Genomic DNA, 14,813 nt, shown 5'->3' with positions numbered 1-14,813 from the left:
CTTCCTTCCCCTCTCAACCTCAGCCTAGCCTGCCAGTGTCTTCTCCTTTAAGATTCAACTCAGCATTACCTTCTGAAACCTTCTTGGACTCATTCTCTGGGGTCAGACTAAGTTGCTGCTGCTGTGTGTCTGACAAATAAGGGTGCACTTCTTGGTCATATATCTCACTTTATTGTAATGGCTAATTTATTCCCTGATGAAACATAAGCAGAGACCCTGTATCATCAACACATAGGCAAGCACTAAATAGATATTATTCACCCATCCTATAAACGATATTTTGACAAGGGTGAGAAGAACTGGAAGAATGAAGGAGGTAGGCTCTGGAGAGGAAAGAAGAAGAACATGGTAAACTTTGATGCAAATTCAGAATCCATCCTCTTTGGTTTTCTGTGGTGTGTCTTTGCATTTAGAAACTTCTATTATAAGGAGAGCAAGATCCCAGGGGAAATGGAGAGCTAAAGTGAGTTTTTCTGATCTCCTCCGGGCCAGAGAAGCAGTGGTAGGGGCAGTAAGAGCAAAAAACAGCCAAACCCAGGAGTAGCTGTGTGTTATTGGGCATTCGTGAACCTCTTTTGCAGATTTCCCAGACGGTCCGATGCTCATCTGCCTGTGTTAGAAAGGACACCCACAGCAATGAAAAATGAAATGGTTTAGGAGAGAAGTAATTCCTTCCTCCTTTTTGCTTTAACTTCAAAGTAATCAAATGTTGTTTATGCATAAAATTTTAATCCTTTCACAAATTTGTATTTTGATTTAATTTGCATATCCCATTTACTGCAAGTCAACATGAAGAGAGACTCAACTAATTTAAACCATTTTTCTCTGGGCCTGAAATCCTTTCAGAAATATTTTCCATTAGGCAACTCAATTATGTCTAATGTGGCTAATGTCGGTGGATTAGAATTTTGCTTAAAGAAATTCATATTTAGAACAGTGAGAATGGGAAGGGGGTGGGAGAACAGAGGAGAAGAGACAATAATTACCTGTCTTTGATGCTACACAGATCAATGTGTAAATCACTAAAATTCCCCAGGGAACCTTGCTGAACTGAAATGAGGTCCTTGGGCTGGTTATCAATAAAGATGAGCCTCATGCAGCCTTGGAAAGCCTTAATGGGATTTAAACATTGGGAATCGGTGAGATTGTCAGGGCACCCTGTGGGACAGAGAAAAAAGATGAAGAAGAATGCTGAAATGATCCGTCATTGCTTGGCGACCTATTGATGGAAGACCTTGAGGTCTAATTATTTTGGTGCTTTCTCATTCACAACAGTGCACACCCTTTTTGTTGTAAATCCTAGCATTCTCAGGGAGGGGACAAAATTGGTACAAAATACGGCATACTCCATCACTGTAGAGAAAATAAAAAGCGTGGCAAAGGGAATACCAATATTGTAACAGGTGTCTCCTTCTTACTTTTTTTTTTCCATTGAGGTAAGCTATTTTCTATTCTTTCATATGGCATCCCTCACTCATCCCAAGGAAGAAACATATTATAGCTACTTCAGAATTTTGGTTGTCTTGAAATACATATCTAAATGCACAATTCAATTCTGAATTACGCTTTCAAAGGAAATTGTGCTTTGGGTAGGGATGGTTGGGTAGGGATGGCAGCAGAGGAATTGTCTGGTTAATTGTTAGCATTAACAGGCTTAGTTCCTGAGAAAGGTACACACAGGAGCGTAACTGGAATTTTAACGTGATGTGTAAAGCAAAATCAGACATTTTGCTGGTTTTAGAAGGAACTAAGGGTTTAAATGCATGTCATTTTAGGGCTGTAATAGCATATGGGAAAGGTTAACACTATACCTTTTTAAAGGGTGTTCTTAAAAAAAAAATTACACTGATTTAGTGTAGCTTGCAACCAGGGCATATCTACTTCTCATTAAGATGGGTATAGAGCCTTTCAGGTATATGAGTGCTCGTGCTCCTTACAAACTCCATCCCAATAGCTTTAATAGGTTCAGAGCATATGGGAATGCAAGCTTGAAACCATGGTAATAACCCATAAATAACTGGGAATTATTTCAGCCATCTCTAATAGACAGTCACTAACCAGCTTCAGCCCAGCAGCTGGTTAACAGCTCACAGGCACACTATAAAATGAAGAGAGATGCTACAACTTCTAATTGAAGCTGTAGAGAGAATTTATGTAAGTTGACTATTATTACTGAAACTCATTTTTCACCTTCCTTAAGTTTACAGTCTACGTGTGGGGCGTTTGTTTAAACACTGTTCAAATCACTGATAAATCTTCACGTTCTAAACTCAGGGTCCCTTAAAACTTGCCTCTAAGAGCACTTCTTCCACTGAGGCAGGAGAGCCATTCTGTCTCTGAGGCATGTCAGATGCTTATTGTATCAGGATTAGTAACAAACGGTTCCCTCAAGAATAAACTCAAGATAGCGTTTTTCCCTCTGATGCTGAAATATTGCATAAGATGCACAATTATTCGGTCTGTCAGGTTATCTTTGTGGACCCCAACACACCTGTTCTACGATCTTTATAATACATTTGTTCCAATCTCTGTTTTCACTGGTGGGCTGTGGGAACACAGATCTGGATTTGAATTCATGAGCTCTATGGCCTTGCACAAATTCTTTCATCTCAGCAAACACCAGTTTTATTATCTATTAAGCGGGGGTATTATGTACTGCACAAGGTTTCTGTATGAATTAAATGAGGTAAGTCATAAAACTTTTGCAGAGACTGGACGTGTATTCCCTTCCTAAAGGAATTTGTTAGCCATGCACAGGGGGAGGAGATTTGAGGTAAAGGTCACAGGCCCTTCCTCACCCTAAAATCAAGCCACAAAGATATTGCTTCCCTCCTAGGAGACGTTGGTATGTACACTGCACCTATGCAAAATCCCTTTTGTATTTTAAAGCTTTAACCACATTCCATTGGTAGGAGAGAAGTGACCTGTAAATTCTATTTAAGAGACTATGCATAATTTTATACAATACTTCTCTTCAATTTACTAATAGGAAAAGAATAAGGAAACTGTAGACCAGACCCTGACTTATATCTAAAGGAGGTGGAGCCAGTTTCCCCATCCCCTGCCGTGTGGCACACTCTGTGCTGTATGTTTACACCTTGGTCGTACTTAACTTTTCCTGAAATTCTGGAGTCGAGCTTATTTCCCCATGTTTCAGATTAGGAAGTTTAGGGACTATAAGTACCTTTCTCAAGGTCAGACAGCTATTGAGGTTACATCCTTTTCAGAGATTGTTTCTATAATACAAACAACTAACTATGAAATTAGATATTAATTTGTATTGAAAAATACTTTTGAAAGACTAAATACATACATATATATGCATTTATAAAAAAATCAGTAGATGCCTAATTATATGTTTTTCTTCACCATCAGCTTGCCCTTGTGTTTCTGTCATGGGAAAGGTTCCCAGGATTCACTTAACATCAGAGAAGGCAGAATCTGAACAATCTGAACTGGCTTTTACACGTGGAGTTACAAGTTCATGGGGCTCCTAGTTCCACCTCATTCCTGGCTCTCTGTGGGCATGATCTCTAGGAATGTGGGGAGGGAGGGGACAGGGGACTAAGAGAGGAAAGTGGTAGAGGAGGGACCTAGGTGCTGAGCATGCTGGTTGTGCCTTTCCACCTGGATTTTGCCTCTTGCAGGTACTGCTGACTCTTGATACACTTTCTCCAAGTTTTGAACTGAGTTTCTCCTTTCCCATGTGATCACAGGACTTGGCATGGCTACAAAAATCTCCTTTGGATGTGTTATATAACACCAGCTCTTGTAGCTAAAGTTCTTTTCTTCCTCAGCACTGACCTAGATAATTTATATTTGCACACAGCTGTGAGAGATTTTGCTTCTCACTATTTTGAGATGGAGGATGTCTGTGTGTATGTTTGGGGGGGGGGGATAATTGTCTAATTGACCAAGCCAGAACCACCATAGTGAAATAATTGCCCACTTCATTTTCCCTCCCTCCTTTATTTTCCCTCTTAAAGGCTGGAGAATTTACCTCCAAAGTAGTAGCTATTTCCAGAATAAATCTGTACCCAAGAACTGTCAGGAGCTACGGGCGCTGCTTCATCATCCAGAGTGAGTGTGATGCGGTTCCTCCTGGCGTTGATGCTAACTGAGTGCCACAAGCCATCATTCAAGTTGCTGCCTGCAAGAGAAACAAGAGAGCAAGCATAGAGATGATGGGTCTGGAAGGCTTGGAGAGAGGGGGCTCATTTCCCAGCCTGCTGCCGTCCATGCCCTTCTCAGAGCAAACTCACTCCTCACTCGGCTGGATACAAGCCCTTGGAAGGTTCATAAAAAGCATTGTTCTTCCTCTTTTTACCACTTCATTCTAATCTCTTTCTTTTTTAAAAAAGATGGCTAAACTACTTCTGATATGTTTTGTTTAAAAACAAAAGGGAAAAATACAAAATGTTGTACATACCACAACCAAAGTTATGTCACAAATTCTGATCTATTGTTGTATAAATGCAGAGGAAAAAAAAAAAAAGGAAAAAGAAAAGAACTCAAAATATTACCAGCAATTTTATCTGAGTGGTAGAGTTACGGGCAATTTTTGTTTTCTCATACTTTCCTACAAACAATTTTAGGAAAAGTAAGCTATTTTTCAAGTAGATGAGGAAAGCTGGATTCCAACGATAACCAGGCTGAGGCAGCCTCCTGTTGGAGAGAGGTAACATACTAATCCAATTGCAGCGGTTTTCATTCTAAATTAGGTGACATTGTCTAAGTTACTCACCTTCATTAAGCTCTGATTTTATCATCTGTAAATATTATAATTCCTGCCCCTTATCATGGTCAAAGGGATTGAATGAAATGAGGCATGACTGTCTCTAAAGGTACCGGAAGAAAGGTGGGTGGTTTTGTAAAGTTCTTTTCTCTCCTATTCCATTGCTCCAGCTGTCTTTGGTGTACCCTGTGCTGCTGACCTACTTTACTGAGAAAACTGTGTTGGGAACTAGTCATGAGGTTTCAACTATTTCCTTTAAAGAGTTTATCATCTAGTAAGACTCTGTGTCCTGTTGGTGCAAAGTGCTTGCTGAAGAAAATAAAGGCATATTAACTGATTGGTTACAAAGACTTTCTGTGGCAAGAGCACATAGCCACACAATTCTAAATTCTAAACAGTCATTTTTTGTGCCCTGTTACATGGTGAGTTGTCTTTCCTCTCATTGTGTCAATTTCCTCACTTGCAAAGAGGACAATGACTGTACTTAACAGGCCATTGTGAGGATAACACCAGTTAGTCCAGCAGGTAATGCAGAATAGTTCATTTCAAACACACGTCGGCAGTCATGTTAGCTTAAAAAATGAACAGAGCTGCAAATACGAAATGGTCTTTGGCATTAGAGGGTACGGATATTAACATCACATGATCTCTACCCTAGGGTAGTCCATTGGTAAGAAGCAGAGAGATATGCAAGGAAGATTAAGGTAACATCGTTTGAGTTCAGGCTAGTGGGGTAGACAGAGAAGAAAGCAAACAACATCGCCTTTTGCAATTCTGAGTGGAACAGCAACATATGAGTCGAGAAGAAAGAAAGTCTAACTAACCCCATGAGAGGATCCCAAGAATGTTTCACAGACGTGGGTGACAGTTAAGGGGAGTTGTGGAAAATGAGCAAGAGTTTGTGATTCTGGGAGCAAGGGTTCCAGGAGACAGAGAGCCTGTATAAAGAAACAAAGGTCTGGACTGAGGAGCAGGAGATGACAATACGAAGAGAGCTGGAAAGAGGATCCAATCTCCCAGGGGTCTCACATGCCAGGCTCAGGAGGACTTTAAACAATATCCTTTGACAAATAATTCTGAAGAGCACTTTTCCCAAACCAATTCCATCAGCATCTCTGGGCATGGGCCCTAAGCATCTACATTTTTTAAAAAGCTCCTTGGGTGGTTCTAATGTGCAGCCAAAGATGAAAATTACACCTTTAGCACATGGGAGTCCATGAGGGCTCTCTAGGATGGTAATATCAGGGTTGGAGATGTTTATTCAAAGTATCAGTTAGCACAAGAGCCAATGGTAGCAGCTGGGAGGGGTCAAGGCTGGAGGCAGAACTCACAGGTCCTATTGCAGTGTCCCCAGAGGCAGAATGAGAGGATCTCACCTAAAGTAGCAGCAGTGAAAATGCAAAGCAAGTGATGGATTTAGAGCTATTTCTGCAGGTAAAACAGACCTGCCTTGGTAGAGCCTACTGGAGCAGCCCCAAAGCAGCCAGCTGGGAAGAAAACACTGAGCATCACCACAGAGGTGTGCCAGACCCTCAGAGTGGCAAGGGAAGAGCTGGTGCCCCTGAGCTCCCAGATGGCTGGTGCCCCTGAACTCCGAGGCTGCCCTGGGAGAAGCACAGCACCAGGCTTGGAGCCCAGCTGTGTTTGCACCTGGACAGCTGTGACCCATTGGCTCAGAGCATCCCAGATATAGGAGACCTGATGTGTTTTCAGCCAGATCTCTCAAAGTTAGTCTCCACTGCAATGCTGAACATCTGCTTGGGGTGAAGAAGAGAACCAAGAGGCTTCTCAGCCTGGTGGCCCCACTTCCTCCCAAAGGCAGTTGTCCTCAGACAAGACCAGGGTTTGGGTCCTGGACACAGGGATTCTGCTAATGAGACAGAGAATCTGTCAGGTGTTTCTTGGTGATGAACATTTGACTTCTTTCAGGGGTATTTGGGGAAGACAGTCAATTGTATGTCCTTTTTAAACATGTTCATTTGCATACTCATTTGAAAATATCTGCATAACATATGGGACTGTATCTGCAGGTAGACTCTAGACTGGAAGGGCATTAGTAACTAGTTCAGAATAAAAGTTCTAAATACTCCCTAAAGGCCAAGCACCCTGCTAGGGATCAGGGCTACAGTAGAGAAGAATGTATTTATAGAGGCCACAGTGAGTGTCCCCTCCAATTAGTTATCTATCACCTATTCGTGTTACAGATGGCACTGGCCCGAGAGGAGAGGTCTGCTCAATGGGTGCCTGTAGGATCATCTGTTCTGACTGTGGGTCCTGTCCTCTCCCCACATCGCCTTCCATTTCTCTCTTTCAAGACTTTACATAACGAGGGTTTGCTTGGTTGGTTGTTTTCTTCTTCTTCTTCTTTTTTTTTTTTGGTCTGCCTTTTCTTTGATTTGGCCTTTTTCTACATGGTCCCCAGTCCCTGCAGGGGGAGCCTGGGTGAAAAGTTGAGCTCTGCGGAGGAGAATTATTAGAACAATCGTTCTCGATACAGGTACTGCCTGGGGAGCTTTCGAAAATACAGAACCTGAGGATCACTCCAGGTTAATTACGTCAGATTTCTGGGGATTATCCCAGGACTTGGAATTACGTTTTGTGCAGCCAGGGTCAGGAGCCACGTCATTGGAGGTGTCAGAAGAGAAAGGAAAGAAGCTGGGAAATTGGAACTAGCCCAGGAGAGCTGCTCGGGCACGGGTTCCAAGATAAGTGAAGCAGTACACCCCCAGCTAAAAATCTCCACTTTCAACTGGTCCTCGTGTTCACTGCATTCTGTTAATAGATCCAAAATAATATCCCTAGAGACTCTCTGAGGTTTTGTTATTAAGAATACTCTCTTAAAGGTAAAAGTGGAAGTGCTATTAATGATTCAAAAATTAGGGAGAAATCACCTTATCCGACTGCTGTTTTCTCAAACCTCCTTGAGATAAATAGCTTTGAAAGAATAGACATGTCCAATGAGGAGAACACGAAAGCAATACCTTGTAGGCCAAGAATGTCTTGATCGGGGGAAAAAATTCTCTTAGGGGAGAAGAGCAGGATATGAGGGCCAATATGGGGGACTAAGTGTCCCCATGATTTAGGAACTGAGGCCTAAAAGATGGGATTTGGGTTCCAGAAACAGATGAGGACAAACATACAATTTCCGAACTTTAAAGACAGGTCGGGTATTATTTGCCATCTCCCAGACTAATAAAGGATAAAAACTGATTATACTCAATCTCAATGAGAATAGAGGGAAACAGTCAATGTTATATGTTGTTTCAGCCACCTAAATTTGCATATTCTTTCTGGGAGGCAATACACCAGTAAGCATCAAAAATCCCAAGAATATCATACCTCATTCCCTGTGAATTGTATTCTGAAGAATTATTTATAAAATAGTAACAGAGCTGTAGCCAAGATTTATGGTGAAGATAGTTCATGACACCATTATTTACAATAGCAACAATTCACTGCTACCCATATTTCCAATAGTAGCAGGCTAGGTAAAGCAAATATGGTTTATTCCTAATATGGTATATAACATAGTCAATAGACATTACAATGTCCAAGAATGCTACTGGTATCTTGATAAGAGAAAAGTTCTAAATAAATAGTACGTGCTGCATGATTCCCATTTTGTTAAAAACTAACACCAAGGAAAACACTGCAATAATGTAGACTGACAGAATCACAGATTATTTTTGTTTTTTGTTTTCTTTTATGCTATACTGGGATTTTCAATGTCTTTTAATGTATACTTTTTATAATTTTAAAAAACTTGACAAACTGTTTAAACTGAAATGAAAGACAGAAAACTTTTTTGTCCTTTTCACTTTTGTTCTCATGGCTTCTCTCAGGCACTGTAATTCAGCCTAGGGCATCAGTATAAAGGGTTCCTTATAGAGAGAGAGTTAAATAGGCTGCCCTGTGCTTTCCTAGGAATCAAATAAAGACTTGGAAGATTTTCTCCATAGAGAAAAAAAGAATGACAGTTTTAATCCTTGCTACTGAACTTGCAAATGAACCTTTGAAATACCCCAATTGTAAAAATAGCTAATAATACATCACACTACCAGTAACAAATGCCTACAATGTGCCAGGCACTTTAAATAATATAATTCCTAATTCTTACAATAGTCCTGGAGGTCAAGTTGATTGCCCTCATGTAATAGATGTAACGGAGAAAAGTGGAGAGGCTGCCCAGGGCCCCATGGCTGCTCAGAGGCAGAGCCAGCGTTCAAAGGGAAGTGTGGGTACTGGGGCTGAGCTCCCTTTGCTCATCATGCTGGCAACTCCAGCCAGCCCTGCCCTGCTCCTGCCATCTCTTTGATGACCAAAAAGCTCTGCAAAGTTTTATGTTCTGCTACTGAATTCTACTTTGCTTTTATTTTTATTTTTTTTTTGGTAACAGATTTATTGAGGTAAAATTCAAATACCATATATGTCATCTAAAGTGTGAAACCCAGTGGTTTTTAATAGATTCAGAGTTATACAATCACTACAATCAATTTTTAAAACATGTCATCATCCCCTAAATATACTCTGTAACCTTGATATACTGTCCCCCAATCCCCTTATCCCTGCACCTCCAGCCCTGGTCAACCACCACTAATCTACCTTTGGGACTCTATGGATTTGCCTATTCTGGGCACTTGATATAAATAAAATTATACATTATGCTCTATTTTCTGACTGGTGTTTTTTCCTTAGCATTATGTTTTTAAGATTCATCCATGTAGCATGCATCAGTACTTTTTTTTTTTTTTTTTTTTTTGAGACAGAGTCTCACTCTGCTGCCCAGACTGAAGTATAGTGGCTGATCTCAGCTCACTGCAACTTCAGCCTCCCAGGTTCAAGTGATTCTCCTGGCTCAGCCTCCTGAGTAGCTGGGATTACAGGCACCTACTGCCATGCATGGGTAATTTTTTTGTATTTTTAGTAGAGACGGGGTTTCATCATGTTGGCCAGGTTGGTCTTGAACTCCTGACCTCAAGTGATCCACCTGCCTCAGACTCCCAAAGTGCTAGGATTACAGGCGTGAGCCACCGCACCTGGTCAAGTAAGCACGTTTTTATGGTGATGGCTATGTGAATTGCTTCCACTTGGGGCATCATTCAGAATAACGCTGCTATGAACATTTGTGTACACATTTCTGTATGAACATGTTTTCAATACTCTTAGGTGTGCATATAGAATTGGGATTGCTCAGTCATCATGTAATTCCATATTTAACCCTTTGAGGAACTTCCAGAATGTTTCCAAAGTGGCTACATTACTTTACATTCCCACCAAATGACTTCGCTTTTAACAGTACCAACTTCAAACTTTCTTTTGTTCTGTCCTTTTGTGAATCACCTAGATTCTGAAAAGAATTAAATTAAAATTCAACCTTTGTTTCTCAGGATGTCTACTTAAGTCAGAAATTAGAATTCTAGTCAATTGTTATTACTTTGATACTAACAAAGTAATTTTTTTTATTATTTCTAGGTAAAACAAAAAATAGTTATAGAGCATCTACTATGACTTTTAAATGCTTTTAGTAATGAGATCTCCACAGCCCTTTACAGCTCACACTTGATGAAACTGAGACTCAGAAGGTTAAGAGATATTCTAAGGTCCTGAATTTGCTTTACAAGAGTAGGGTTTGGGGTTAAAGTGGTGTTCCTCAACCCTGGCCCTGGGTATTCTGGACTGGCTTATTATTTGTTACGAGTAGGTGTCTTGTGGTACACCTCTTGTGTCGGATGTGCAGCAGCACTCCTGCTCACTAGATGGTAATAACAATCCCCTATCACCATCACAACCCTCCATCATCACACCACAACCTTCCATTACCAACATCACCACCCTCCACCACCAACACCACAACCCCTCTTCACCAATACCACAACCCTCTATCACCAACACTACAACCCTCCATCAACACCACAAGCCCCCATCACCAACACCACAATCCTCCATCACCAACACTACAACCCTCCATCATCAACACCACAACCCCTCTTCACCAACACCACAACCCTCCATCACTAACACCACAAGCCCCCATCACCAACACCACAACCCTCCATCACCAACACCACAACCCCCATCACCACCCAACCCTCCATCACCAACACCACAACTCTTCATCACCAACACTACAACCCTCCATCACCAACACCACAACACTCCATCACCAACACCACAAAGAACGATCATCAAAACCACAACTCTCCATTACCAACACCACAACCTCCCATGAGCAACAACACAAGCTTCCATTACCAACACCACAAGCTCCCATCACCAACACCACAACCCCTCCTTACCAACACCATAATCCTCCATCACCAACACTACAACCCTCCATCATCACCACAACCCTCCCTCACCAACACCATAACCCTCATCACCACCACAACACCTCATCACCAACATCAATCTTCCATCACCAATACCACAACCTCTATCACCAACACCACAACCCTCCACCACCAACACCACAACATTCCATCACCAATACCACAACACTCCATCACCAATACCAAAACCTTCCATCATCAATGCCACAACCTTCCATTACCAACATCACAATCCCATCACCAACACCACAAATCCCCATCACCAACAGCACATTTTTTCACCATTTGGGGGACAGGTGGGCTAAAAGGTGAGTTTGGTGGGAACGGAAATCTTCCCTTGGCTCAGAGCCATTGAGTTAAAAAAATAATTTTGAGGTTGCAGAGCCCTGACACACACTTCTACTCTGGCTCTCAATTGTACCTCTCTCTCTCTGTCTCTCTAACCCCACCAATTCCTCCATAAAATTTCTAACAGATCTTTGCACTTCAGTGGTCACCATATTTCAACATCTTTTTTATGTTTTGAAGACAAAATGAAAAGCAAGATTATAATTAATGTTGCAAGGTGTCAATGAACCTTTGTAACCAAGTGACTGTTCAGGGCCTGTAAGTCTCAGCCGTGACTACCCTAGGCCATTACAGCCACACACAAGAGCAAAAAGGTAGCCCAGGCCAGATCATGGTCCCCAAAGACTGTTTCCAACCCTGGAGATAACTTGTTACAGATTTCCTTGATAGCTTTATTCACCTGCTATTCCTTGCTCAAGTGCCTGCCACTTACAATTTCCAGAAATTTAGAGAGATTTCTTAATTTCTCTAAACCTATTACATCATCTGTAAAACAGAAACAAATTTATTGGCTTGACTTGAAAGTTTCTAGGCTTTATCTTCCCCAGAAAACTCGATTCAACAGTCTTTCTATGCTGATTCACACATGCTGTTATTTAACAATTCGAAGGTAGCTGTCAACTTTTGCTGACTATCTCACAGTCAACTTTTGTGAGAATAAAGTGGGCAATATATGAATAATTGAATAAGGAAGTCTAAAAATGTCAGTTACATAGTAGAAGAGTATATTACCGTTACTAGTACCATTATGCTACAATTTAGAGCCTGAGTTATGTTTTCCTGGCACACTGTTTATCCATCAATTATCAAATTCTCTTAACTTTTCCCTGCATATGGTAGACTGAATTCACATATGCCTTCAAATTCCCTCTCTTACTTTTGTTCTACTCCTTATCCCTGAAGCTGGGATTTTCTTTAATGATGCCCTTCTTTTCCCAGTCTTCTGCCTCTTTCTGATAGAGGACACCTTGTTAGATCCAACTGTCTAAACTGCAAGGTTATCATCGACCTCACAGCAAATACTCCGCCACTGGGTCATGGAGCTCAGAGAATGAAAATCACACTGGACAGTCTACTCTTTCTGTAACCAAGTCTCCCTCTGTCCTTTCAGGCTATTTTCCAAAATCTTTACAAGAATTCCCTACTCCAGCTAGATCATGTGTTCATTATGCTTTAAGTAAACATAGTTACTGAATTGGGGCTTCCACACCCAGCCTCTGCTCCACCTATATGCTATCCTTACGATTTCCTGCTATCAAAATCCATCCCCCAATCTTCCAAGGCCAAGTTTTTGTGTCAGCAAATTCTTTCCTAAACTGTACAGACAGAGAACATATGTTTTATTACTTTCTATCACAGCCACCTACCACACTGCAGGGCATGTAAAACGTGCTGAATGATTGATTGAATAAACGAATAAGTTAATAAATCCAGAAATGAATGAAGCAGACTTTCCTTGACTAGACTAGTGCATGGTGAATTCTCTTTCTAAATTCCTGTAGCATCTGCAGTCTGATCTAATTATTTAGTTCATAATATTTACCACCTTGTGGTATTAATTAACAATCCGTCCATGTAAGTCTCCTCTTCCCAGTGGGATGACAGGTACCTGGGGGTCAGAGTCTGAGTCATGTTTTGGGACCCCCCCCCAACCAGCCCCAGTATCAGCAGAGCACCATTCTGCCCTCTTCAAATGCTAATTGATGGATTGAGCATCAGACCAACTGAATCTCCACTGCCAAGTGTCAGCAGCAGGCCCTCTCGTGAGCATTGACCATAAATCACGGTTAAACCTTTTCTAGTCATTAATGCCTGGCTCATATTTCAAGGTAACCTGGATCCTGAAAACCCTTGATTGGTGCATAAAGGGAAAACATCTGGTTTTGCCATCCACTAGGGTCTGTTAGGAAGTCACAATACATTTGTGGTTGATGGTGAAGGTGTGGTTTTCTTAGCAGACTTGAATGCTGAGATCAAACATCCACATGCTAAACATTAAGCTAAACTCAACAGAGTTATTTCCTTATTCTCTCCAAGATACAGCACAAACTCTGGGGTCCCTGACCAAAACGTTGCTTCATCTTTTGCCTTCTGGGCCCCAGGCATCTAAGCTTCTATAGTCTTACACCTCCAGTTCTTGTTCTATTTCTCATCTCTTATTAGAGCATCCGATCCTTCCCTCCTTATTTGGCCAAATTCTATTTATTCTTCAGAACCAAGCTGTGACATCTCTACCTCTAGAAAGCCTTCCCTTTTCCCCCTGTCCTGTTGCCTCTTCCCTGTGCTTCAGTGTCCCAGGCACATGTTCTATTATTCATTAATGCCACTTTACTGTCTCTTCCAACCATGCCTATGAGCTCCTTGTGGGCAGTGCCCCCCTCCCAGGTTCAACCACAATACTCAGTGTAGAGTAGATACTCCAAAAGTGTCCTAAAGCCAGTGAGAGGAACCTAAGTTATATGGGAGAATTGTCAAAGTAAAAAATACAAAAGACAAAGGGAAGTGATAGCAGGTTTGACAAGAAGATTAATCTGCTATGATAAAAAAAAAAAATCTAGCTCCTGCAATTCCCTTTTGAGTGAGAGATAGAGAAAAAAAGTGAGTTAAGAAATACAATGTTTCCATTGTCATTAATCAAAACTTAAAAAGCTGAAGATGCCCAAGAAATCACTACTTTGGTAAACATTTCCAACCTTTGCTTGGTATCTTAAAGTTCAGGCAATTGCATTTCTCAGTTTTCCATAACACGAAATGCTTCATCATGTTATTATCTTCTGAAACTCGAACTCTGTGCTCAACCAGACAGCTTGTTGTGACAATCGCAGCCCTGTGGCTACCCACGTTTTTGCCCTTGCGAATGGGATTTTCTCATTAACATTATCTTAGCTCAAATACCGAGGCATTAATGACAACTTAATTGAAGCAGAGGACGAAGCTGCGGCCTCATCATGTTTACTTGATGTGCAGGTGGTGGCTAGCTACAAATGGCTTATATGAGAAAGGACAATATTTGGGGGGCAGCTCTGTTAATTGCAGGGCTATAGCCTATAACCACCCGGCTGCCAACATTCCACAGAGTGAGTACTTCCATCCTGCACGATGCAACTCTCCAGGCCGTCTCCCTACCCCTGGGAGCTCCCTTGCCCTTTATCTAATTAGTACTCCCCCTGAGTATAGCTCTTTCCTTGGTTTGACACATTACGCAGAATATAATTGTTGTAACAGGAATGTTTGTTAAAAATCGCTACGAACTCTTCTTTCCTTGTTAAAATTCTATCTTTCGGAAATGTTTTAGAGGTCAACTCCACTAGTTTATTCAGGCATGTAGCAAAATAGTTATGGAAGACGTGTGGTAAGCAAGGTGTTGGACCAAGGCTTGGGCAAATAATGTACTTGTTTCC

At 41.4% G+C, this 14,813-nt stretch overlaps 1 protein-coding gene across 2 annotated transcripts in view; it reads right to left on the bottom strand.

Moving 5' to 3' along the window:
• Positions 1-14,813, bottom strand: part of CNTNAP5 (contactin associated protein like 5) — an 886,717-nt gene that overhangs the window by 391,593 nt on the left and 480,311 nt on the right. For both annotated transcript variants that reach the window (XM_010356733.2, XM_030916676.1), the window contains exons 9-10: positions 4,001-4,150; positions 987-1,158 (exon numbers count right to left, since the gene is read on the bottom strand). In XM_010356733.2, the coding sequence (XP_010355035.1) occupies positions 987-1,158; positions 4,001-4,150 (322 nt within the window). The remainder of the gene's footprint in view (positions 1-986; positions 1,159-4,000; positions 4,151-14,813) is intronic.

This window comes from Rhinopithecus roxellana, chromosome 14 (assembly GCF_007565055.1).
Source record: "Rhinopithecus roxellana isolate Shanxi Qingling chromosome 14, ASM756505v1, whole genome shotgun sequence".
Classification (NCBI taxonomy): Eukaryota; Metazoa; Chordata; class Mammalia; order Primates; family Cercopithecidae; genus Rhinopithecus; species Rhinopithecus roxellana.
This window is presented reverse-complemented; position numbering and strand designations above follow the sequence as displayed.